We start from the raw sequence: 24,416 nt of genomic DNA, 5'->3' as shown, positions 1-24,416 counted from the left end.
TGTCGGAGGGGCGGGCGGGCGCGCGGGATTGCGCCTGCGCGGTCTACAGGGTCAAGCCACCTGGCGGGGCCAGCGCGCGGAACTGCGCTTGCGTGGTGTGCCGCGAGGGAGACTCCGAACACGACTGGCCTGGCGCACGGGGTTGCGCCTGCGTGGTCGACGGCGAGGGTGTAGGTATGTGTGTACGCGCTCTCGCTCGGAACTCCGTACTCCGGAGCGCTCGGGACTGCGCCTGCGTCGTCTACGCGCGTGGGGAACTCCAAGCTGGGTGGGCTCGTGGGACTGCGCCTGCGCCATCCTCCTGGCCCCGCCCCTCCCGCGGAGCCTCTGCATCTTCTGCCGCTCGCTCCGCCGGGCCCCGGGCGGGGCAGGTACGCGGGGATGCGCCTGCGCGCGCCGGCCCCGCCTCAGCCCCGCCCCCGCGCCGCGCGGGGCCCTGGGAGGGGCGCAGCGTCCGGCGGCGTCGCGGGCGGCGGGGCCGGGGCCGCGGGAGGGGCGGCGGGGGCAGACAAAGCGGCTAATGAATGGGCGCGCCCGCCGCGCCGTTCCCCGTCCCCAGCGCGCGGACCGCGCCGCGCCGAGCCGGCGCCCAGGTGAGTGCGCGCAGGGGCGCCCGGACCGCGAGCCATGTCCGCCGCCGGTGCGCGCCGCGCGGGGCGGGCGGCCGCGCCATTGTCCGCGCGGGCGGGGCCTGCCGTGGCGCCGCCCGTGACAGCGCCCGCGGGGAGGCCGGCCGCGGGGTGCTCGGCGCGTCCCGGCCGCCGCGGCGGGCTCCCGAGCCCCGCGCCGCCGCCGCTCGCCCCGCCGCCGGGTCGCCGCTGCCGGCGCCCGGGCTCCTTTTGTCCCTCGCGCGTGGCCCGCACCGCTCGGCTCCCGCCGGCGTCCGGCCGGTGGAAAGGGAAGTTGTGCGTTTGCAAGTTCGCTTGGTCGGGCCGCGTGCGTACTTGGGAAAACCCACTTGGCTGAGGACCCGTGTGCTTGAGCAGGCCACCCCTGACTTCCTCCGCGAAACGCACTTTTTGTGTGGTCGCCCTTATCGTGGTGGCACAACTGCGAGGCTAGGGGGAATTTAGTTGCGGGTTTTAAGAATTACTGCGGATAAGCCAAGATTCAGCCATGAGTTAATTCCGGTTACTAAACAGTTACCTTGGAGCGGAGACTGCAAGGGTTGACCCCGGGGGTTGCAGTGACTGAAGGATACTCACTTCCTGGAATCCTCAGATGATATCTGCCCCTCGGGAAAAGATCTAGTGCAAGTTAAGAGATTCTGAGGACCTTTAGAAGGTTTCCCAGTCAGTCTTTTAGGCACGGGACGCAGCTAATCTACGCTGGAAGAGAGCTAAGAGCCTTAGTCCACTGGACAGGTGATTACTTTACCGTGCCCCCTACCTGTGTTCCCGCTAATTCCTGAATGCAGCAGTGGTTGATGTGTGTGGGTGCGGAAGCTCTGCTCTTTGATGTCAACACACGTGTGCACACACAGGTTCCCCAGTGCCTAGGAGGACAAAGCTTAAGTAAATTATGAGGGGAACTGATTGAATTCTGCATATGTACAGTGAAGCTGATAAGCAGTATTTATTACTGAAAAAAAAAAAAAACGTGTGTATGTTTCAGATCCTTGGCAGGCCTAGAGTTTGCAGAGTGAGAACTGGGAAGTGGACCTCTGGAAGCATGAATACAGTAAGTGTCCGTGGTCAATGCCATTGTCTTTTTCACTTTATACCTGTTTTCTCTGTGCCTGGCTTCACCTACATCAGTATTGACTTCTGGTCTGATTTCCTTCTCCTTCCTAGTGGTGGTCAAGAGAAGGAAACAGGTGAATGCCTGTTGGGCTTAGTGACTGGGATGGAGGTCATGCTCGTTGGAGAACCCTCCTTAGAGGACACATGGGCTCTAAGGAGCATCTCTTTTCTTCTGAGCACCTGCTCAAAACAATTCAGAGTCAGCAACTTATTCCCCTGACTGCCCTTTGATTTTCAGGTCTCAAGACTAGAGGACATAAGTTGCAGAAATCATTGTTCTTACAGTTAGTTTTGCCCTGAATTGAGCTGTGTAAGAGTTGCAGTGTTCCCTTATCCCTCACTGTCTTTGAGTGGTCTCACTCTGTCTGTGCCTGTGGGGTACAGCCACTGGCTAGGCTCACCACCCCTCTTTGGGCCTCCACCTTTTCTGCCCTGATCTTCCATGCCCTCTCCTTGCCCCAGTTTATAGTACCTGGAATGTACTTTTTTCTTTTCTCATCCTGGAATGCCCCAAGTCATTTCCTTGCTAATTATTTATATATGTTTGATAGTTCAAATTCTGGAACTCACTACTAGGAATAAAATCAAATCTTTCCTGATTCTGAAGCAAAGGGCACCCAGAGAGACAGTCACTTCCCTTGGGGTGTTCGTGCTGTGTGGGGCTGTGTGGCTCTATAAGAAGGAGGGCTGGGGATGTAGCTCATTTGGCAGAGTGCTTGCCTTGCATGCACAAGGCCCTGGGTTCAATCCCCAGCAACACCAAAAAAAAAAAAAAAACTAATCTGGGGCTGGGGACGTGGCTCAAGCGGTAGTGCGCTCGCCTAGCATGCATGCGGCCCGGGTTCCATCCTCAGCACCACATACAAATAAAGATGTTGTATCTGCCGAAAACTAAAAAAAATAAATATTAAAAAAAAAAAGAAGAAGAAGGACCTGCCCTCAGATCATGGTGGTGGTGGGGATCCACATTGGAGCAGGCCCTTTAGCCAGGTGCACCTGTTTTCCCAGCTTCTCAGGAAGCTGAGGCAGGAGGATCACTTGGGCCCCAGTAGTTCAAGGCCAGCCTGGGCAACATAGTGAAACCTTGTCTCAAAAATAATAATAATAATAATTAATTCAATAAGTGTTCTGATAAACTATCAGCAGGTGAAGGCAGGGAGTGAGAGATGCTTAGTTTCTGAGAAGTGCTCTGGGAAGCCACTGGTAGGGAGGGATGTTTGGTCCAGTAGGTCTGGCCCCCTCCCTCTGGCCCATGAGGTTGCTTTCAGTGAACACTGCTGCCACCTGCTCCCTGGCTTGGGTTGGGAATGGCCCTGCAGCCCTGGGCTTGCTCTCTTTTCGAACTTTACCACCTTTGCAGGCTTTTCATCCGAAGCAGCCATGTGGCCATTATTGAGGCTCCCATTGTGGTGTCTGTTCCTCTTGCCTGCCACAGAGCAGGATAGGGTTGTATGTGGGGTTTGGGGAGAGCTTCATTTGATTGCTACATCACAGAAGCCACGTGCCACATCCTGTAAATTAAAGGACATTTGAAGATTTCCAGCAGCTTTCAGCAGCTGCAAGTCAGGCCTGTCACTGGGGGGACTTCCCTGAGGAAAGAGTGGGTGGTGAGGGTGTGATATTAAGTTCAGGGGACCCACAGAGAGAGCAGCAGGTCAGTCCACGCCCTGGTGTGTGACTAGAACATTTCTGGGACAAGGACCAGCTGACCTTAACGTGGTCTGTTTGCTTGCTTTGGAATGCGCTTTGTTTCCAAGGTAGCCTTATCAGGGTTTCTGACCAGGTCTCCTCTGGTGGAAACAGCCCTGGCCCCAGGTTTCTGGCGTCTGACCCTTTGAGCTGTCATCTGCACGTGGCTGGTGCTCCCCTGAAGGTCGCCCGGCCTGGCTGGAGGTCTGTGTCTGCAGCACTGTGTGTCACTGGTGCTGCTTTGAGGTCATGCCACCTGCACTCAGGGTTTACCGTGCACCGGTGTCTTCCAAAGAAAGACTGCTGTCTCGGCTTGTGCCAGGCGGAGGGCCTCAGTCAGGGGCGTCGAGAGCCCCTTGGTGTGTGTGTGTGTGGCTTCCTGAGGGTATATGCACACCCACTTGAAATAAGTGGACACTGGGTTCTGTTTATTTTGTTCTTTGGCACCAAGGATTAAATCTAGAGGTGCTTAATCACTGAGCCACATCCCCCAGTCCTTTTTTTATTTTGAGACAGGGTCTCTCTGACTTGCTTAGGGCCTTTGATAACTTGCTGAGGCTGGCTTTGAACCTGTGATCTGCCCGCCTCAGCCTCGAGTCGCTGGGATCACAGGTGCCACTGTGCCTGGCTCCTGAGCTGTTTCTAAAGTTTGTGTTAGGAATTTTCTAACCCGCCTTCAGGTGGAGCCCTTACGACGCCACCCTGTCTCCAATGGACAAGTGCTTTTTGAGGGAAGTTGCAGATATCAGAACACTTCACCTGTGTGTCCCTTTTCTGCCTGTTCCTTTCTTCTAAGGGACAAGAATGTCCTTTCTTGCAGTCCCGTCACCGAAGACATCCAGGAAAGGTAATGAAAAGCCTGGTGCCATCCAGTGCCCAGCACACAGCCAGCTTTTCCAGTTGTCCCCGCCTGTTCTTAGGTGGCTGTGTCCTGCCCACTCACACATCATGGTGGGTATTGGGTGTTTCCATTCCTCCTCTGTGTACTCTGTGGGCTCTGTGACCTGAGTATGGTCTGAGTTGTGCTGTGTGCGTTGGATTGCGCTGTCCTCCACAGCTGATGCAGGAGCTGGAGGGGACTTTGGATCAGGGACAGCCCTGCAGTCAGCACGTGGCCTGTGGGTCTTGCACAGAGCTTGTGTTGGTCCTCCCTGGGATCACTGGGCAGCAGTGTGCAGCCACGCAGTGCTGTTGTTCCTCCTACCCTGATTACCCTCCCTCGTCCTTAGCCACCTCAGAAGACAGGACATGAGCGGGTTCTTCCCTCAATTGCCAGTTTTGAGAAGCACTTGGTTGTGTCACACGATGCCACTGCAGCAGGGGTTGGTGGTTCCTTTTTCTGTGAATGTCAAGGCAGGCTGCACTCTGCTGTGATCTTTTAAAAGCCTGTCACTGTTGTGTGTGGCGCTCAAATTGTAAGCATGACCAGTGGGGAGTCCTGGTGAGCTGGTCCTGTCCCTTTGCTGGGCATGTCTTCCTGATGCTTGCTTGTGGCCTGGTGTCCTGGCTCACTTCACTTTCTCTTTCACACTCCGGCCAGCCATGTCCTGAGTGCTTTGTTCCTTTTAGTTTTGTTTAATTTTGCAATGCTGAGGATTGACCAGGAGTTGCTTATGCTGGGTGAGGACTCCACCATTGAGCCACGCCCCTAGCCCTGTTCATTACTGCTTGTAGTCCTTTTGGCGGACACAGCTAGGAGAGAGAGAGAGAGAGAGATGATAGATAGATAGATGGAGCTACTTGACCACTGAGCCACATCCCAGCCCTATTTTGCATTTTATTTAGAGACAGGGTCTCTTTGAGTTGCTTAGCGCCTTGCCATTGCTGAGGCTGACTTTGAACTCATCCTCCTGCCTCAGCCTCCCAAACTGCTGGGATTACAGGCATGCATCATTACTTCCAACAGAAATATATCTTTAAAACATGAGTTTGGGCTGGGATGTAGCTCAGTGATAGAGCACTTGCCTAGGTTGTGCAAGGTGGAGGTTTTAATCCCCAGAACCAAAAAAAAAGCATCAAGAGTTTAATCCTAATTTAAAATTATACCAGGCATGGTTGCTCATTTGGAATCCCAGTGGCTTGGGAGGCTGAGGCAGGAGGATCACAAGTTCAAAGCCAGCGTCAGCAACTTTGCTTCCTCTTGTCACGCACCCTGGATACTAATTCCCATTACGAGAGCTCACAATAAAAAAGGGCTAGGGATGTGGCTCAGTGGTTAAGCACCCCTGGGTTCAGTCCCTAGTACCAAATAATGATAATTTAAAATTACATGGTTTTATTTCGTTTCTTTGATTCTTCAAATTTGTCTCTTTTATATCTTAAAGTTGGCCTTCTGTATCTGTAGCTTTTTCAGGTTCAACAAAGAATCAGAAATATTTGGAGAAAAGATTGTGGCATATTGAACACGTACAGATTTTTTTTTCCTAATCATTGGAAACTACTGCATGGGAATTACACTGTGTTAGGTGCTATGAGTGACCTATAGATGACTTAAAGTATATGGGGGACGTGTGCATGCAGATATTTTGGTATCTTTGGGGGTGGGAGTGATGGTGTCCTAGAACCAGTTCCCAGAGGCTGATGGACAGCTGCCATGGGCATGATTTGTTTTATGCTGACGTAGATGTAAAATGGCAGTAGTGAAGTTAAAACATTACACTGCCACTAATAAAACTACTTAGTGATATTTTGGAAAGTCGTGATTTTTAAAGTTCTTTTGCTCCTTAGTATATATTCCCCTTGGGACAAATGGTTGAAATACTGCATTTAAAAAGTCCCTTAACAAATATTCCTTTCTGTGGTTATGTTGCCCATTTGATATGCAATTAAGTTTGTTTTCAGATTTAGATTTTTTGGTTTTACATCTTAATTTCATGTACAAAATTACATGGTCTAAAAGTCAGGACTATACAATCTACATTCAGAAAACCTCTCCTGCCAGGCACAGGCTGCACGCCTGTGATCCCAGCAGCCCTGGAGGCTAAGGCAGGAGGATCACAGGTTTCAGACCAGCTGCAGCAACATAGTGAGACCGTGTCTCAATAAAAAAAAAAATTAAAAGGGCTGGGGATGTGGCTCAGTGGTTAAGTGCCTGGGGTTCAATCCCTAGTACAAAAAAAACCCAACCAACCAACCTGCCCCAAGTCCTTCCTTCCTTAGGATAGCCATTGTTAACACATGGGGTTGGGGTGGTGGCTCAGCCATAGAGCGCTCGCCTAGCACATGCAAGGCGCTGGGTTCTATCCTCAGAGCCACATAGAAATAAATGTATTGTGTCCTACTACAACTAAAAATATATTCAACTAAAACATATATATATATATATATATATATATATATATATATATATTTTTTTTTTTTTTTTTTTTTTTTTTTTTTTTTTTAAGTGAACACACACCCTGCCTCGGTTTCTTGTATGTCTTGCATGCAGCGAGTGCCCACTTCTGGGTCTGTTCCTGGTGGGGTCATCTGGTTCAGTGCCTTTCCACATTCCCTATTGTGGGCATGGTGCCAGAGGACACTGGTATTCCTGTGAGTTTGGATTTTTTGTGAGGATGACATGGTGGAAATGGTATCTTGGAGTAGTCTCCACTTATGTGTTTCTATTCGAATGATAAAATGAAAACAATATACTAACCTAGATTGGGTGTATTAGTAGTCGGTACCTTTGAATTCATTGAATGCAAGTTACAGTGAGGCCAGCGGATGCGGCAGTGGGAGGCTGTTGCCCAAGTCTTCAATAGAGGATGGCACATTCTCCTGCCAGTCAGAGCTTGTCATTTCTTTCTTTCTTTCTTTACATATTGCAGTACCGGGGATTGAATCCAGGGGTGCTCTGTCACTGAGCTACATCCATAACCCTTCTTATTTTTTATTGTGAGACAGGGCCTCACTAACTTGGCCAGGCTGGACTTGAAGTTGGGATCCTCCTGCCTTACCCTCCTGAGTAGTTAAGGTAATAGGCATGCACCACTGGACTTGGCTAAAACTTTGAAACTAAGAAAATGTAAGAAGAATGCTACGATTTGGATTTTGAGTGCCTCCTTTTCTGCCTTTTCCCCTCCTCTGCCTTTGGTCTGTGCTTGTGCTGAGTGGGCCTCTGGCCTGAGGCCTAGCCAGCCCTGGAGATGGGAGAGGAGGCTGGGGCTGTGGGCTCGTGTTCTGAGAGGAACCCTTTCCGCACCAGTGGGCACCCCGCTGTGAACAGGTGTTGGTCCAAGAGGAGGGCCCTTGGAAGATGATGGGGCTGTGGGAGTGAGCCCTCCTGCGTGGGGTTTGTTCCCTTTTAAAAAGGACCCCAGTGAGCCCCTGGTTCCTTCCACCACGGGATGGCACAGTGAGTAGGAAGCAGCCCTCGCCTGACACTTGAGGCCTGGAGCCTATGATGTTGGACACTTCTCCAGAACCATGAGAAGTGAACTTCTTGCTTGCCCACCTCTCGGCCTGTAGTCTTTTGATTGGCCGAGCAGACCAGGAGAGTGGGGCTACTGTGATGGCGGCCACCTGGTGCCCTTCTGTAGGCAGCCCAGACTGTCTTCTGCGTGGACGGCGGCCCTGTTGGGAGATCCACTCACATCGGCTGTGTTGTTCGTGCTTTGCACCTCGTGGGCCAAGTACCCTGTGGCTTTGATCGGTCGCCCTGTTGTCGTGTTCTTGCAGTGCCGGGGTCAGACCAGGCCCTACCGACACGCTAGGCGGCGCTCCACTGTTGGGCGCCTCTGCAGCCCCTTGTCCCTTTGATTTTTATCAAGGCAGAGCCCCTTTCTGTGGGCTCTTTTTGTATTGCATGCTTCACAGTGTTTTACCTTTAGCTCAGCTGTCCACTGGGAGTTGATGGGGGACAGTGTGTACTGGATGTAAAGGGTGATGTTTTCCACAGAATGATCTAAGCATTTGTCCCTTTTTGTTCTCTCTTTTGTGGGGCTGCTGGGAGTTACCCAGGATTGATTAAACCCAGGGGTACTTAACGACTGAGCCACATCCCCAGCCCTTTTTATTTATTTTTTATTTTGAGACAGGGTCTCACTCAGGTGCTGAGCTTGCTTGAACCTGTTATCATCCTGCTTCAGCCTCCCAAGTTGCTTATCTGATTTATTTATTTTTATTTGGTGCTGAAGATCGAACCCAGGGCCTCACATATTTGAGGCAAGTGCTCTACCGCTGAGCCACAACCCCAGCCCCTCATTTTCGTTTTGACATGGGGACTTGGCTTGTTGCCCAAGCTGGCCCAAACTCTTGACCTTGAGTAACCCCCCCCATCTCAGCCTCCCAGGTAGCTGGGACGGCAGGTAGGTGCCACCATGGCTGGCACACCGTTTGTCTTGTCTCAGGCCCTGGTCCAAGGTCGGGCTCTATCTGGTGACGCCTTCTCGCTGGCAGAGCCTAGGCTTTGCAGAGCACTGCATGGCAAGAGGGACAAGAGAGAGCCCTGGCCAGACTGGCCTTTATAGCTGACCCCGGAGATGACCATTAATCCATTAATCGCATGAGTGGATTAACCCTTTTGTGAGGGCAGAGCCTTAATCACCTCTCCAAGGTGCCACCTGGTCCCACTCTGTGCTCTCGTAATGGGAATTAGTATCCAGGGTGCGTGACAAGAGGAAGCAGCCGTTCAAGCCAGAGCGTTGTCCTGGCACCGTTTATTGCAAGGTCCTGCCTTCTGAGTGCTCTGCGGTGGCGGGGGGGGGGGCAGGTACCCGTTTCACCCTGGGCTCCGTCTGTGTCGGTCTTTTAGCCCTGGCACCTGGGCCATGGTGCCTAGTGTTTGTAGTTTTATAAGTGTTTTAAAATCTTTTCAGTTTTAGGTGGACACAATATCTTTATTTTATTTTTACGTGGTGCTGAGCATCACACCCAGTGCCTCACACATGCTAGACGAGTGTGCTACCACTTGAGTCACATCCCCAGCCCTTAAAATCTTTTTTATCTTGAAATATAATATAGAAGCTGAAACTGTGTAAAATAACTGTATAGCTCAGAGAATTACCATAAGGCACACATAATTGGTTCTTGGGTCAAAAAATCAAACCTGATTGCTAGGCACAGTGGCACACACCTGTACTCCCAGCTACTCAGGTGGCTGAGGCAGGAGGATTGCCAAATTGAGACCAGCCTGGGCAACTTGGTGAGACCCTGTCTCCAAGAATACAAAGGTATGGGGGTGTGGCTCTGTGGTAGAGCACCCCTGGGTTCAGTCCCCAACGCCTGAATGAAGGAGAAAAAGAAACATACCCGCCCCTTTATGCCCTCCTGTGCCTGGCCAGGTTTGCTGCCTGTGCTCCTAGCACACTGCCCAGCAGCCTGGCTTATGGTACTACCTGCAGTTTCCCTGCATCATTTTATGCCTGAGCTCAGCACCTCTGAATACTGGTCAGGGCTGCTCTGGCTTTTCATGACCTTCCGTCTCCTCTTTCACAGGCTTTATTGTCCCACTGCCTCCCACGGACACGACTTGTTGAGGAAGCTGGCTTCACTTGGGTTTCCCATGTCCAGACGTGGCTGTGAGGGTCCTTGGGGAGGTTTAGTGCCCCTCTGTACTGTGGCTCCTGTGAGTCGGCAGTCGGGTCGGGAGGCAGGAGCACTCCGGCTGACTTCTGGTGAGAGAGTCCTTCTCAAGGGTGTTATGTGCTCCAAGGTGTCTTTTTCTTTCCTTTTTTTTTTCTCCTAATCCTTTTTATTTTTTATTTTGAAACGACCTCAATAAGTTGCTCAAGCTGGCCTTGAACTTTGCCATTCTCCTGCCTCAGCCTCCTGAGTAGCTGGGACTCCAGGTGTGGCCACCGTGCCCGGCTCCCTTCAGCATTGGCAGCTGCTGTTGCCCACACCCACAGCTCCTGCGGTGCTGGCTCAGTCAGTGCTTCTTTATATGAGTTGACCTTTTGTAAGGAGAGACTTGTCCCCTTGCCCACTGATGGTGAACTGAAAATAAATGTTTGATTCTTTAAATGTTTCCAAACAATCTTTTTTATTTATTTATTGTTTTGATGTTGATGAACCTGTGTTTTGTTCATTTATTTGAATGCGGTGCTGAGAATCAAACCCAATACCTACACATCCTAGGCAAGCGCTCCAGCACTGAGCCCCAGCCCTAAAGAACCATTTTCTGCCATCCTCCAGAGGTGGCTATGTGTGTTTGACACCCTTGACCAAGTGTCAGCTCTGTGTTACCGCAGCAAACACCTGAGATTTTGGAGGTTCAAGTCTGCGATCCATCGGGCCGTCCCAGTGGTATGGCCTCTGGTGAGGGTCTGCCAGGTGGCGGTGGCGCGGGTTGTGGTAGCTCAAGCAGGGAAGCAGAGAGAGGCTGAGACTGGAGTCCCACAGGCCCCTCGAGGGCATGTCCTCAGTGACCTGAGGACCTGCCGCAGTCTGGCTGGGCACAAAACCGAGCCACCACACACCTTGTAGATTCAAACAGCAACTCTTTATTCTTTCTCAAACATTCATGCGATGTCACTGCAAATGACCTGGGTCCAAGGCAAGCCCATCTCCACAATGGAGAGTCCTCCCTCTAAGCAGCATGGGGTAGGCTGACAAGGAAATTGCCATGCGTCATTCCTACTTGGCTATGGCTCTCAGCAATAGCTTGTTTTACTTTGTTTTTTTCTTTTTTTTTAAGTAGTGATGAATTTTTTCCCTTTACTTGGTGTTTTTGTTATGATGATGTAATGAATAGCTACTCATTTTAAAAACACTGGGGAATAGGGAAGAAATGCAAAGAGCACCCACCTGCCCAGGTCTTCTACCCACCATCAGCGCCAGCTGTCCTGGGCACCCTCCTGCCCAGCTATTGTGCACTGTGCCCACTGATGGCAGTTGTTCCACATCCTTTGTGCTTGGAAGCCAGTTTGGCTGGGTATAAAACTCTTTTTCCCCTTTAATGCCTTAACTATGCTGTTCCCTCGTCTTTCAGTGTGAAGCAGGGCTGTCGACCAGGAAGCTTTTGCTTTCTTTCCCTGTGAGTGACTGAGAGCCCAAAGGATTTCTTTTCTTTTTCTTTTTCTTTTCTGCTGGTTTCAGTGTAGATCTCCAGGGTGGGTTTCACATGCCCTTTTGATGTGTAGTTTCACGATTTTTATCTCAGGAAAGGTTTCTAGTTTTTAGTATTTTCCTATCTCTTTCCTTTTCTGGGAGATGGGTATTCTGTTTTCTTGTTGGATTTTCTTGATCTATCAAAGTAAGCTTTCCTCTCTGTTTATTTATTTATTGGTGCCAGGGATTGAACCCAGGAGTAATGACCACTCAACCTTAGCCCCTTTTTGCGTTTTATTTAGAGATAGGGTCTTGCTGAGTTGCTGAGGCTGGCTTTGAACTTGCAGTTCTCCTGCCTCAGCTTCCCAAGCTCTGGGATTACAGGCGTGGCCACCATTGGCTGTTGTTTTTTACTGACACCCCCACCCTACCCCTGCCACTTCCCCCTCCAGTACTGGGATGGAACCAGGGTCTCATGCATGCCAGGCAGGTGCTCTACCACTGAGCCACATCCTGATCCCAGCTGTTACTGTTTAGAGCTATTATTTTTTGGTGGTGGTGGGAGGGGTTGTTGAGGATGGAACTCAGGGCCTTGCACATGCTAGGCAAGCGCTGAGCCATATCCCCAGCCCTTTTTATTTTGAGACATGGTCTCCCTAAGTTGCTGAAGCTGGCTTTGAACTTATGGTCCTCCTGCCTTGGCCTCCCAAGTTGCTGGGTTTACAGGTATGCACTACCACACCTAGCTTTTTTAGAATTTGGAGACGCTAATACTGTTTTTCAAGGAATTTGTTGGTTTTCTCTGAGATGCAGTTTTATTTTCATAGTTATTTGTGCATTTGTGCCTAAGTGTCTATGATGACGCCCTGGGTATTGGTGATTCCTGTCTCCAGTTTTTTCTCTAATCAGTCTGTGTAGATCTTTTTCAATTTTGTTGATCTTTCAAAAGAACTAGTGTTTGCCTTCATTAATGTTTTTTTTTTTTTTATTTCATGATTCTTACATTATTTAAAAAAAAAAAACTTCCTCTCTGCCTATTTTGGGGTTGGATTTGCTGTACTTTGTGATTTCTTCACCACCTTGTTAATAAAGAATTGTTATGTATTTGAAAATATTTTGGAGTTTTCCAGATGCTGTGCTGCTGCTGTTTTCATTCACTTCCGGGTCGTGGGACCGTTCTTTCTGACTTCAGTTCTTTTCAACACATGGGTTTCATTTTGTCACCTGCCTTCGTGTGCGGGGCACACCTGTTGCGGTGTGGTTCTGCTGGTCGTCTGATGATGGTGCTGTCCAACTCCTATCTTCTCATGCTGGCTGAACCCTGAGTGGAGTGCTGAATTCCATCTGCCTCTGTGGGTGGGCCTGCTCCCCTCTGCTTGGGCCAGCCTGCAGGTGTGTTTGAAGGCCTGTGGCACGGGGGTCCATGTGTGGGGCTGTGTGCCCTGGGCGGCGGACCCCACTGTGATCATGTGCGGCTCTGTGTGTGAGAGAGAGAGAGAGAGACTGGGGATTGGACCACTGAGGTCCCTTCCAGCCCTTTTTATTGTTTGTTTTGATTGATTGATTCTGCAGTGCTGGGGATTGACCAGGGCATGGGGCATGCTGGGTAAGTGCTCGGCCACTGGGCTGCGTCCCCAGCCCTTATTTATTGTAAGAGAGGCCCCTGTGGTCGCCAGGCTTACCTGGAGCTTGCATCCTCCTGCCCGTGCCTCCTGGAGGCTGGGGTCCTTCTGCTGTCTTCCCTTTGTCCTTGGCGTTGCCTCTTTCCATCCTTGGGTTTTAACCTGTTGGCGTCTATGTTTAAAAAGTGCTTCTTGTAGGCAGGCAGCGTGTACTTCCTCATCCATTCTCTGCCTTTAGAAGAAAACTGTATCTGGTATAATGGGCCCACAGTGCATTGTACGTATTTAAAGTGCAATTCTGATCTTTGCGTGTGCACGGGCAGCTGCTGTGTCCATGACGTGTAGTCTGCAGGGACGGGTGCTGGTTGGGCTTGCGTGAGGACGGCCGGCCTTGTCCAGAGCGTGAGCATGCCCATCACCCGTCTTCTAAAGCGACCCGCCTGGCCTTTGGTCTGGCTGCTTCTACCCAGTGTAATTGTGGGAGTCGTTTGTGGTGTTATTTCAGTAGCTCATTCTTTTTTCTGTGTAGTGATCCATTCAGTGGAGGTGACCCATTTGTTCTCCAATCTGGGGGTATTGTATAAAAGCTGTGTGAAATTTGCACATAGCTGACTTTTTGTAGGTCAACACCTGGATGTGGAATGGCTGGGTTATGGGATAGGGGTCAAGCAAAGACCGCTGGGTAGGTAGGGCCCAGAAGTAGGCCATGCACGCGGACACCTGGCTTTCAGCCAGCTCCTGAGGGGACTTGGTGGAAAGAGCATGGTCTTGTCCACAGGGTAGAGCAGTTAGATTTCTTGTGCAAAAAAAACAAACCCGGACCCTTCAGAGATGTAGGGTGAGCTGTAAGGCTTATGGGGGTGCTGCCAGGAAGAGCAGTGGCACCAGGTCAGACAGCTTTCTTGGCCAGGACCCAGAAGCATCGTCCACAGAAAGCAAACTGGTAGGCTGGATTGGAGCAAGGACTTTTGCTCTTCAGCATTTAGCAGGAGAGTGCAAGGTGGGGTGCGGGGGTGCAGATCACAGGTCGCCAGTGAGCGCACAGCGGGTCGGGGTTTCCCTCTGATTTCCACTCTGCTCTTCACTCTATCTCTGTGTTATTTGTTGGGGGTTTTCTGTGGCTGAAGTCCTAACACACCCCTGTGACTTACCAGTCCCCCATACACTTGGCGATTGGCTGGGTGTGTGGGTGCCACCCACCTGTCACTGCAGCCACGCATGGTTTCCACTTGTGTGTGTACTGCAAGCTGCTCAGGAAATTGTTTGAAGTAGTTGTTTATATTGTAGAGACGTTGTTGAAAATGGTAAAAATTCCCCTTTGACCTATCTGTCCACAGTTGACCGTGTAAATACCTCTGAGACTTGCCTTGGTCACAGGTGGGCTGCAGTTGCTCTGTGCTTCTTGAGGCTTACTTTTAAACTTCATAAGACCCTCTTGCTTCGGCCTCCAAAGTAGCTGAGGCTAGCAGCACATGCCACTGCCCCCAGCCTCCGTTTGTATTTCCTGCTTTGTGTAAATCTAAATTTCCATCTCTGATCATTTTCTTGCTCCTGAAGAACTTTTTTTTTTTTTTTCTCCTCAGTTTTGATGGATACAATACTTTATTTTTTTGGTACCAGGGATTGAACTCAGGGGCACTCGACCACTGAGCCACATCCCTAACCCTATTTTGCATTTTATTTAGAGACAGGGTCTCACTGAGTTGCTAACCGCCTTGCAGTTACTGAGGCTGGCTTTGAACTTGGAATTCTCCCATCTCAGCCTCCGAGACGCTGAGATTATAGTCGTGCGCCACTGCGCCCAGCTTCCTGAAGAACTTTCTATTGCTCATTTTTCAGGTATGCTAATGGCAAATTATCTCAGCTGTCAGAGTGTTTCTTCCTCCTTAATTTTTAAAAATTGTGGTGGAATGTACACAACATAAAATTCTCCCTCTTAATTCTCCTGGCATCTATAAGTCAGTGGCTTTAACGAGCTCACAGTATTGTGCGACCATCAGCTCTGTTTCCAAAACTGGGCCTTTTGCACCCAGAACCACCTGGTGCAGAGGAGCATCTGCTGGTCACCAAAGGCCAGCTTGCTTTCCCTGGGCACAGCGTCCTTGGAGATCCCCCCTTTGAGTTGGATCGCATGCCAGAGGGGTGAGGGACAGGCAGGTGGCCTTCCTCTGGGGTCGTGGTGAAGAGTGCCGCTGGGAGCACACGTGTGGGGCTGGAGTTCCTAGAGCACTACCGACTTCCTTCCGCCTCTCGGGAGCCGTGGGGGGGGGGGGGCTCCTCTTGTCCACAGCCTCCAGCACTTTTCTTTTTTAAAAAAGTAGCAGCTGTGCAGTGGCCTTGTGGCTTTCTCTCGGGTTTTCCTGGTGCCTGGTGAGGTGATGTTGACCGTCTTCCTCCGGGCTTGCTGGTCACCTGTGCGCTCACCTTCTGGTCTACCTTTGACCTGGGCTTCGGTTGGGTCTGCAGCTGTATGTTCTGGATATCAGCTGTCATGTCTGCGGCTTCAGATCTTCTCACTCATTGCCACTGACCTTCAACTGCAAATGTTCCATTTTTCATCTGTGTAAATTCTTTTTTATTTATTTATTTTTTAGTTTTCGGTGGACCCAGCATCTTTATTTTACTTTTTACGTGGTGCTGAGGATTGAACCCAGCACCCCGCGCATGCCAGGCGAGCGCGCTACCGCTTGAGACACATCCTCAGCCCCTCATCTGTGTAAATTCTATTTGGACCTTTTTAAAAAATTTCTTCCATTCTTCTCATTTTAATAACTCACTTCCTCAAACGTTGGGTGTCCTGATGTTCTTGTCTACTGATTTGGTCTGTTTGGACCCAGGCCCTGCCTTGAGCTTCCGGCATGCCTGGTAGTCTGTGTTTGGCGTCAGCTTTTTAACTGAACTTTATTGGGTGCAGGATTTTTTAATACCACATTAAATACCTCTGAGACTTGCCTTGGTCGCAGGTGGGCTGCAGTTGCTCTGTGCTTCTTGAGGCTTACTTTTAAACTTCATAAGGGAAGCTCCCAAGTGGCTTTGCAGGCCCCACTTCCAAGCCCATGCCCTTCTGAGGCCTGCGTTTCTGTCGGGGGGACCCCCCTGTTCACAGCCCTTGCTCCTGCTGTCCCACTTGATGTTCACATTGGCTCTTCACAGTGGCCTCCTAACACGGGTCAGTGCTCAGTGGTGTGGCCGCCCTGTGGCTCTCTTCACTGTGTAGCTCCTTCCCGGCGCTCTGTCCCCAGGCCCAGCTGGGCTGCTCAGCAAGACCCCCAGGCTCTGCTCGCGTGCCTCAAGTGCCAAGCTGGGACCTTGCAGGCTCATGTCACCGGTGTGGCACGTCTGTGACCACCATCCTGTGCTTGCTCCCATGAGTGCCTGGAAGGCCTGTGCGGGGGTCCCAGGTGCCTGGGTGTTCCCGGTGGGGGAGGTGAGCCTGGACGGCTCTGCTGCAGCCTGGGTGAGGACCACTTCCCGCTGCGCTCTTCCTCTGCAGTGATTTTATTTATTCCTGAGAAGTCTTTCCACAAAAATTTTAGACTCTGCTTATTGGCTACTGCACAAAAGCATTGCGATTTTGATTGGGATTATGATGAATTTATAGATCAATTTTGGAAAATATTGATGTCTTACTAATGTTGAGTTTTCTTATCCATGAATCTGGCATATTTCTCTTTATTTATTTTTAATTTTCACAGCCATGTTTTGTAGTTTTCACATTTTAAACATTTCTTTCTCAATTTCATAATTTTATGGAATTTTTAAAATCGCATTTCCCATTTGCCTCCTGTGTATTAACCGAGTGTCTTGTGACTTTCCAAACTCACTGTGCTGGGCGTAGGCTCCTTGTGATGTCTCGCCTCCTAACTTTGGGTGTGGGTGCAGGTCTGCTGCTTCCTTCCTAGCCCGCCTGCCTTTGTCCCTTCTCACAGCTCTGAGCTCTCGCGGCAGTGTGACACTGACCAGGTGCCAGGCACCTGGCGGAGGCCCCTTCCTGGCACTGGAGGCTGCTGGCTGTGCCTTAGCAGGCTCACTGCTTCTCGCCTGGCGTGGTCCCTCTGCCTCGGGTTGAGCACCAGGTGCGGTTTCTGCCTCTATTGAAGTGACCTCTGTTCACCCTCCTCACGGTGAATTATTTGTGCAGGTTCCGCCCACCTGGCTGCCGCCATTTGAGTCGCCCTGGGGCTTTCCTCGCGTGGCTTCCCCTGTGGATAGGAGTGCCCTGTGGGGCCCTCACTGCCTACACCAGCTTGAGTCCTGGCTGCCCCATAGCTCCCCTCTGGCCCTGCTCCTGCTGCCACCTGTGAACGTCTGTCTGTCAGTCTCCAGTGAACCCTGCCTGCCTCCTGGACCGTCTGCCTCTCCTGCCCTCTCGTGGCACCTCAGGTCCGCCCCCTCGAGACTTGCCTAGAAGGGTTCCTCTTTGAGTATTAAGTGAGCCTTGCGGCCTTGGAAGTACCTACTTGGTCACACCTTTTATCATCCTTTTTGTTAGAATGTTAAAAGGAATTGTGCCTTTATTTATTTTCAACATTTAGTTGTAGATGGACACAGTGCCTTTATCTTACTTATTTGTTCTATAACACAGGCGCTCCGCCACTGCGCCACAACCCCAGCCCCTGCATTTGTCTTTATTAGTCTGTGATCTTGAGTCTTCTTCTTTTGGAGGTCTCCCATGTGCCAGTGTGGACAGGAAGTGGGCCCCACCCTGGAACCAGGCACAGTTGTTCCACAGCAGCTCACACCTCGTACCCCAGGCAGGTCAGGTCGTCTCACCTGGCCTGTAGTTGACAGTGGCCAGTTTCTCAGGCCCCCTGCTGCCCCTGAGGGCATGTTGTCCTGCTGGGTCCTGTTGGGGCTCCTCCGTGGCTCCCTGCAGGGCGTGTGCAGCTCGCACCAGCACTCCACTCCTGTGGCTGCAGGACGAGCCTCGTAAAGGAGGCGATGGACCTGGATTGCTTCTGCTTTGTGGCGCATCCCACTGTTGTGAGCCTCCCTGGGTACATCTGGTTGAGCACCCGCATCAATCCTCTTGGTGTCTGGGAGTGAGGTGCTGGTAGAAACCTGACTTGTAACTTTAGTGGGGTGGGGACAGGGGATTGAACTTGGGGACACTCAACCACTGAGCCACATTCCCAGCCCTATTTTGTATTTTATTTAGAGACAGGGCCTCACTTTTGCAGAGGCTGGCTTTGAACTCAGGATCCTCCTGCCTCAGTCTCCTGACCTTCTGGGATTACAGATGTGCACCACTGTATTTTAAGTGTTTTCTTCCGTGGTGCCAGGACTTGAACCTGCACCTCCTGTGTGCTGAGCACACTTGATGACCAGGCCCTATCCCTAGCCTTTGTTTTGGGTTTGATCTGGCTGCTCTGTGCCTCTGGTGTCACGGGGGCCTTCTCCTGGTGAGGCTGTCAGGTCTTGTTGACCTGGGGTGCTTTGTGGCCCAGATACCCTGCTTGCCCTAAGGGTTTAGTACTGTCACTCAGGACGTGGCAGTCTGGAAACCAGGCGATGTGGCTCCTGCAGCTAGGAAGTGGGGCTTGCCCTGGGCGGCATCCCTGAGAACCCTCCCACTACTGTGCTGGGCTCTGGAAGGGCTCTGCCTGGCGACTCTGGGCCCATTGCTGCTTTTTAAACTTCCCTACTGCACATGCCCACTCCTGCCCGCCACACCTCGTCACCCTTTGCATCTCCACCCTGCACGGTCGGTCTCCACGATTTCACAGGCTAGTGGACCGTCTTAGGTCTGAAGGGTGCGGGCTCCTACGTCTGGGTACAGTGAGTCAGTTTCACAGAGCTCAGCCTTCAGTCTGGGTGGCCCTGGTAAACCCAAAGGTGAGAGTGAGCTCAAGGGGAAGGTGACCCCTTCGTGCCGGGGCTTGCCACCCATGGGCCTGAGCTCCACCTGCTGTGTGTGCACTGCGCTTCTTCCTTGGCGGAGCAGGTGCTAGAGCTGTGGGGGGGGCTTCGGGGTGTCGGGAACAGCCTCTCCGTCCGTCCGGAGGCCCATGTATTCACACCAGTGTGAACTTGAAATGTTTTGTTTCCTCTGTGCTTAATTTGTCCTCTCTTATAGGACATGCAGGAGGGCTGTGTGTGCTGTCGAGGTGGTGGGGACCCTGACTTCAAGACCCGCAGCCAGTCTCCCCTGTGCAGACGAGCGTCCCCACAGCCAGGCCCGCAGCAGCAGAGCCCCAGCGCGGAGCACTCACAGGAACAGCCTAGAGACGGAACGGCTGTGACAGGGTGACAGTGATGCTGGGCCGGCGTACAGGGGCACTCAGACCAGCTCTCCGTTGACCCGAGACACTAGCATGAGGAAGGAGCTGGGGTAGTTATGGTTGGCCATGGAGGACAACCAGGACTCTCATCCCAGAGGGGACAGTGATTGTGTTTCTGGCAAAATAAGTTTCAAAATAGAGGAGGAAGAAGATGGTCCAGTTCCCAGCCGCTGTTTGGAAGGAGTGGACTTTCAGGGTGAGCGGGAGGGCGTGAGGCTCACGGACAGTGGGGAGGAGCAGGCGGAGGGCCGGGCGGGTGGCCCCTGCTTCCCTGCCGAGAGTGAGGATGGCTGCGGGGCCCTGCTCTCCCAGTACAGCAGCACGCTGTACAGCGTGGCCATGGAGGCCGTGGCCCAGAGCCTGCTCTCCAGCCGCCACATCAGCTCCAGGAAGAAGTCGCCAGCGTGGAAGCACTTCTTCATCTCCCCCCGAGACAGCACCAAGGCAATATGTCGGTACTGCATGAAGGAGTTCAGCAGGGGCAAGAACGAGAAGGACCTGAGCACCAGCTGCCTCATGAGGCACGTGCGGCGGGCGCACCCCACCAAGCTGGCGCAGGAGAACGGGAGTGTGTCCGCCAGCTCCTCCCTGCCCTCGCCCTCGCTCCTGCTTCCTCCGCAGCCCGCGGACGTCGGGGACCTGGCCTCCACCCTCTCGCCCATCAGACTTGCCCACAAGATGGCAGCTACCATCCCGTCCCCTGACCGCATGCAGGAGGAGCCCGTGTCCATGGTCTCTTCTGAGGTCTCTGATGTGCCGGTCACTGAGAAATATAGCAGAGAGGAGGCCCTGGCGGGGTCATCTCCCCACCTGGCCCCACTCCACTACGACGAGACTGCAGAGGGCGTGGCGGAGAGAAGCCTTCGCCTTCCCAGGAGCACATCGGGGTCCAGGAGGAGGTCGGCCGTCTGGAAGCACTTCTACCTGTCCCCGCTGGACAGCTCCAAGGCCGTCTGTGTGCACTGCATGAATGAGTTCAGCAGGGGCAAGAACGGGAAGGACCTGGGCACCAGCTGCCTCATCCGGCACATGTGGAGAGCACACCGCTCCATCGTCCTACAGGAAAATGGGGGCGGCTCGGGCATCCCGCCCCTGTACCCCACGCCCCCCACCCTGCTGCCCACCCTGCTGCCTCCAGACGGGGAGCCGGACTCCATGTCGTCCTCTCCAGGAAAGCTGGTCCCAGAGTGCCCCTCGGCCTCCTCGTCCCCAGACAGGCTGGCTGAGGACCTGCCTGGGGACGCACTCGGCACGGACGTGTCCGTGCTGTCATCCTCCGAGGACGTGGGCGAGGCTTCTATGGGCGCCTCTCCTGAGAAGCAGCAGGCCAGCGGGTCGAGCCCCAGGAGGTGCGAGCCTGGTGCTGTCTTCCAGCAGAACAAGAAGGTCATGAAGAGGCTGAAGTCGGAGGTCTGGCACCACTTCTCCCTGGCCCCCACGGACAGTCTGAAGGCCGTGTGTCGCTACTGTGGCTGCGTCATCAGTCGGGGGAAGAAGGGGGATGTGGGCACCAGCTGCTTGATGCGGCATCTGTACCGACGCCACCCCGAGGTGGTCGGGACCCAGAAGGGCTTTCTGGGTGCCAGTCTGGCGAACTCTCCATATGCCACTTTGGCTTCTGCAGAAAGCTGCTCCTCCAAGACGCCTGCCCTGCCAGCCGTGGTCAGGAGGAACCACCAGGCCGTGTTTCCCGTCAGCAGTAAGAAGACCTCCAAGCTGTGGAACCACTTCTCCGTCTGCTCTGCAGACTCCACCAAGGTGGTGTGTCTGCACTGTGGCCGGACCATCAGCAGGGGCAAGAAGCCCACCAACCTGGGCACCAGCTGCCTCCTGAGGCACCTACAGAGGTTCCACGGCCACGTGCTCAAGGCCGACGTCCACCCAGAGACCACCCTGTCCCGCTCTCCAGGAGTCCGGGGACCACTGAGCACAGAGTTGTCGGGCACGTCCTCCTTCGATGACCCCAGTGAGAAGTTCTATGACTCTCACCCAGTTGCCAAAAAAATCACCAGCCTGATAGCAGAGATGATCGCACTGGACCTCCAGCCCTACTCCCTTGTGGACAGCACTGGCTTCAACAGGCTGCTGGGGTACCTGAGGCCCCAGTACTCCGTGCCCCCGCCCTCCTACTTCTGCAGCACGGCCATCCCGGGCATGTACGACAGCGTGAAGCAGATGGTCCTGTCCCAGCTGAGGGAGGCTGAGAGTGGCATGGTCCACTTCACCTCGGGAATCTGGACGGGCACCCAGAGCCGTGAGTACCTGACCCTCACTGCCCACTGGGTCACCTTCGCATCCGCGGCCCGCCCGCACTGCGAGGACCACCACTGCTCAGCACTGCTGGACGTGTCGCAGATTGACTGTGACCATGGCGGTGGCAGCATCCAGAAGCAGCTGGAGTGCTGGTGGGAAGCCTGGGTGACATCCATTGGCCTGCAGGTGGGCATCACGGTCACTGACAACCCGAGCATTGGCAAGACTCTGACCGAGGCGGAGCACTCGAGCGTGCCCTGCTTCAGCCACACGGTGGACCTGATCGTGAGTGAAGCCATCAAGAGCCAAAGGATGGTGCAGAGCCTACTGAGCGCCGCCCGAAAGCTGTGTGAGCGTGTCCAGCGCTCTCCCACGGCCAGGGAGAAGTTGGCCGCGCTGCAGCGAGAGTATGAGCTGCCACAGCACCACCTTGTCCAGGACGTGCCGTCCAGGTGGAGCACGTCCCTGCACATGCTGGAGCGCCTGCTGGAGCAGAAGAGGGCCATTAACGAGATGTCCATCGAGTGCAGCTTCAGAGAGCTGATCAGCTGCGACCAGTGGGAGGTCATGCAGTCCGTGTGTCACGCACTGAGGCCCTTTGATGCTGCCAGCCGGGAGATGAGTGCCCACGTGTCCACTCTGAGCCAGGTCATCCCCATGATCCACATCCTCAGCAGGAAGGTTGAGATGCTCTTTGGAGAGACGATGGGCATCGATACTATGCTGAAGTCGCTGAAGGAGGCCATGGCGAGCCGCCTGTCTGCCACCCTCCACGACCCCAGGTACGTCTTTGCCACGCTGCTGGACCCTCGCTACAAAGCCTCCCTGTTCACGGAGGAGGAGGCGGAGCAGTACAGGCAGGATCTAATCAGGGAGCTAGAAATACTGAATTCTACCTCAGAGGACACAGCCGCCTCCGATGGCTGTGACTCAGGGCCCCCGTCGAGAGATTCTGGCGGAGGGGAGAGCCTGTGGTCGCTGGTGGCCAAGGTGGAGGGGCGAGAACGGCGGGAGAGGCTGCCAGAAGACATGGTGCTCGCCTACCTGGAGGAGGAGGTGTTGGAGCACAGCTGTGACCCACTTGCCTATTGGAACCTCAAGCGGTCATCCTGGCCTGGGCTGTCCACTTTGGCTGTCAGATTTTTGGGCTGTCCCCCAAGTACCGTCCCTTCGGAAAAGCTGTTCAGCACGCCCACAGAGAATGGCAGCTTTGGCCAGCCCCGGCTCATGATGGAGCATTTTGAAAAACTTATCTTTTTGAAAGTGAATCTTCCCTTGATCTACTTTCAGTATTGAACTCACGACGGAGTCGCCAGACCAGACGTGCTCTTGGCAGTGCTGGCTGTGACCCGCCCAACAGGGCCAGGTGGGACACCAGGCCAGCATCGGGGGCCACCCGCCGGCTCGCACCGTAACGTCACACGTGCCTTACTCCTGTCGGGCCAGGGCGCAGCGTGTTGGGAGTCCACTGGAAGCAGCCCGTCTCGTCGGTTGTGAAGTGGGGTGATCAGGTTTTAATTCATGACTGCAGCATTTTTTAAAAGTTAGGGGTCAGACATGTGTGTTCCTAGAATGGAGATAAGATGTAAACAGTTTTATCCTGTAGGCTTTTTATTCAATTGTGTAAAAACCATGAATCAGGTACTGTATTTTAGCTAAATATTGCTTTAATTGCAACAAAACAGCTTTTGTGGCTGTGAAATGAAACCTGTAAATAGGAGGTGGAGCTTAAGCCATCCTGACTGAGCAGTTTTAACTGCAGGCTCTAAAATGTGTCGAGGAGTGGAGAGAATATTCCGGAAGCTAACTGTTTACCACAGAGACAAAGCGTTTGAAAACAAAACTGTACTTGGGTGACTCACGGAGTGTGCAGTTGCAGTGACGTGGTCACGGACACGTTCCGTTTCAGGTCTTTGCATTCAGGGTTGCACGGTCCGTTCATTCACTCAGAGGTCCCCGACTGTCTGTCCTACTCCTTGAGATCAGAGTCCCGTGTGTGTCCATGCTAAGGATTCAGCCAGTGCAGAGCGTGGCAGTGCAACAGGGGGCCCGTTGACCGCGTCTGGCGCCTCTGACTGAGCGTCCCTGAGCAGTGGAGCTCTGTGTGCGCTGGCCCAGGTGCTGGGACCACGGCCGGGCCCTGGAGGCAGTGGTGACCAACGGGGCGTCTGGCAGGCTACAGTGGTGAGGCTAGCCTTAGGCGTTTAGATTTTTCTTTTTTTATAGTAGGGAAGATTCAGCCATCACTGGGGTATTTTAGAATCCCAGGACATCAGAGTGAAATTATCAGTTGTCAGTGTTTGCTTTAACATCTGAAAAAGGTTCCTGTTCTACGTCACTTCAGACCACTGGGTGCTGTGGGTGAGGCGACACGCTCCTCTGCCATGGCCCCCTAGGAAGCTGTCCTTCTGTTGAATACTGTACCTTTGCTCGCTCTCAATTCGAGTGGACTGTGCTTTAGTGTATTTATAAATGATGGATTCAGTTTCTGAAATTAAACTTTTTATTTGCAGTTTTCCAGTGCTGGTGGACACAGGCTCTTTATTTGTAGGGCAGCCGCACAGGCGTGCTCCTTGTGGGTCAGGGCACAGAAACCATGGCCCCTGGCGGTGGACACGGGGCAGAGGGATGGGTTCCTGCAGCAGCGTTTGAGGAGGTGAACGTGATGGCAGGAGTGTCAGTGGCGTGGCCTCGCACCCGTCCACGGGTCCCACTGCCGTTCCAGGTGGTGTTCCCGTGGTTTGCTGGCTCCCTGCAGTCCCCCCCTCTGGCTCCAGGCAGGAAGGAGGGCTGAAGGCTCCTGGTCAGCATTTCCGCAGCTGGCTTGCCACCCCATTCTTCTTGGCATTATGTTTTGA

General features: G+C 53.0%; 1 protein-coding gene across 4 annotated transcripts; it reads left to right on the top strand.

The window, feature by feature from the left end:
* Positions 1-58: 58 nt before the first annotated feature.
* Positions 59-24,078, top strand: Zbed4 (zinc finger BED-type containing 4). 4 transcript variants are annotated; one of them, XM_027953143.2, is made up of 3 exons: positions 59-174; positions 1,615-1,680; positions 19,101-24,078. In XM_027953143.2, exon 3 carries the CDS (start codon positions 19,372-19,374, stop codon positions 22,852-22,854), a length of 3,483 nt encoding a protein of 1,160 aa, XP_027808944.2. In that variant the 5' UTR covers positions 59-174; positions 1,615-1,680; positions 19,101-19,371; the 3' UTR covers positions 22,855-24,078. The 4 variants fall into 4 exon arrangements, with proteins under 4 accessions (XP_027808944.2, XP_027808942.2, XP_027808943.2 ...); XM_027953141.2 differs by lacking the exon at positions 59-174 and adding an exon at positions 496-593; XM_027953142.2 differs by lacking the exon at positions 59-174 and adding an exon at positions 873-1,364.
* Positions 24,079-24,416: the final 338 nt, after the last annotated feature.

Source organism: Marmota flaviventris, chromosome 3, assembly GCF_047511675.1.
Source record: "Marmota flaviventris isolate mMarFla1 chromosome 3, mMarFla1.hap1, whole genome shotgun sequence".
NCBI lineage: Eukaryota > Metazoa > Chordata > Mammalia > Rodentia > Sciuridae > Marmota > Marmota flaviventris.
This window is presented reverse-complemented; position numbering and strand designations above follow the sequence as displayed.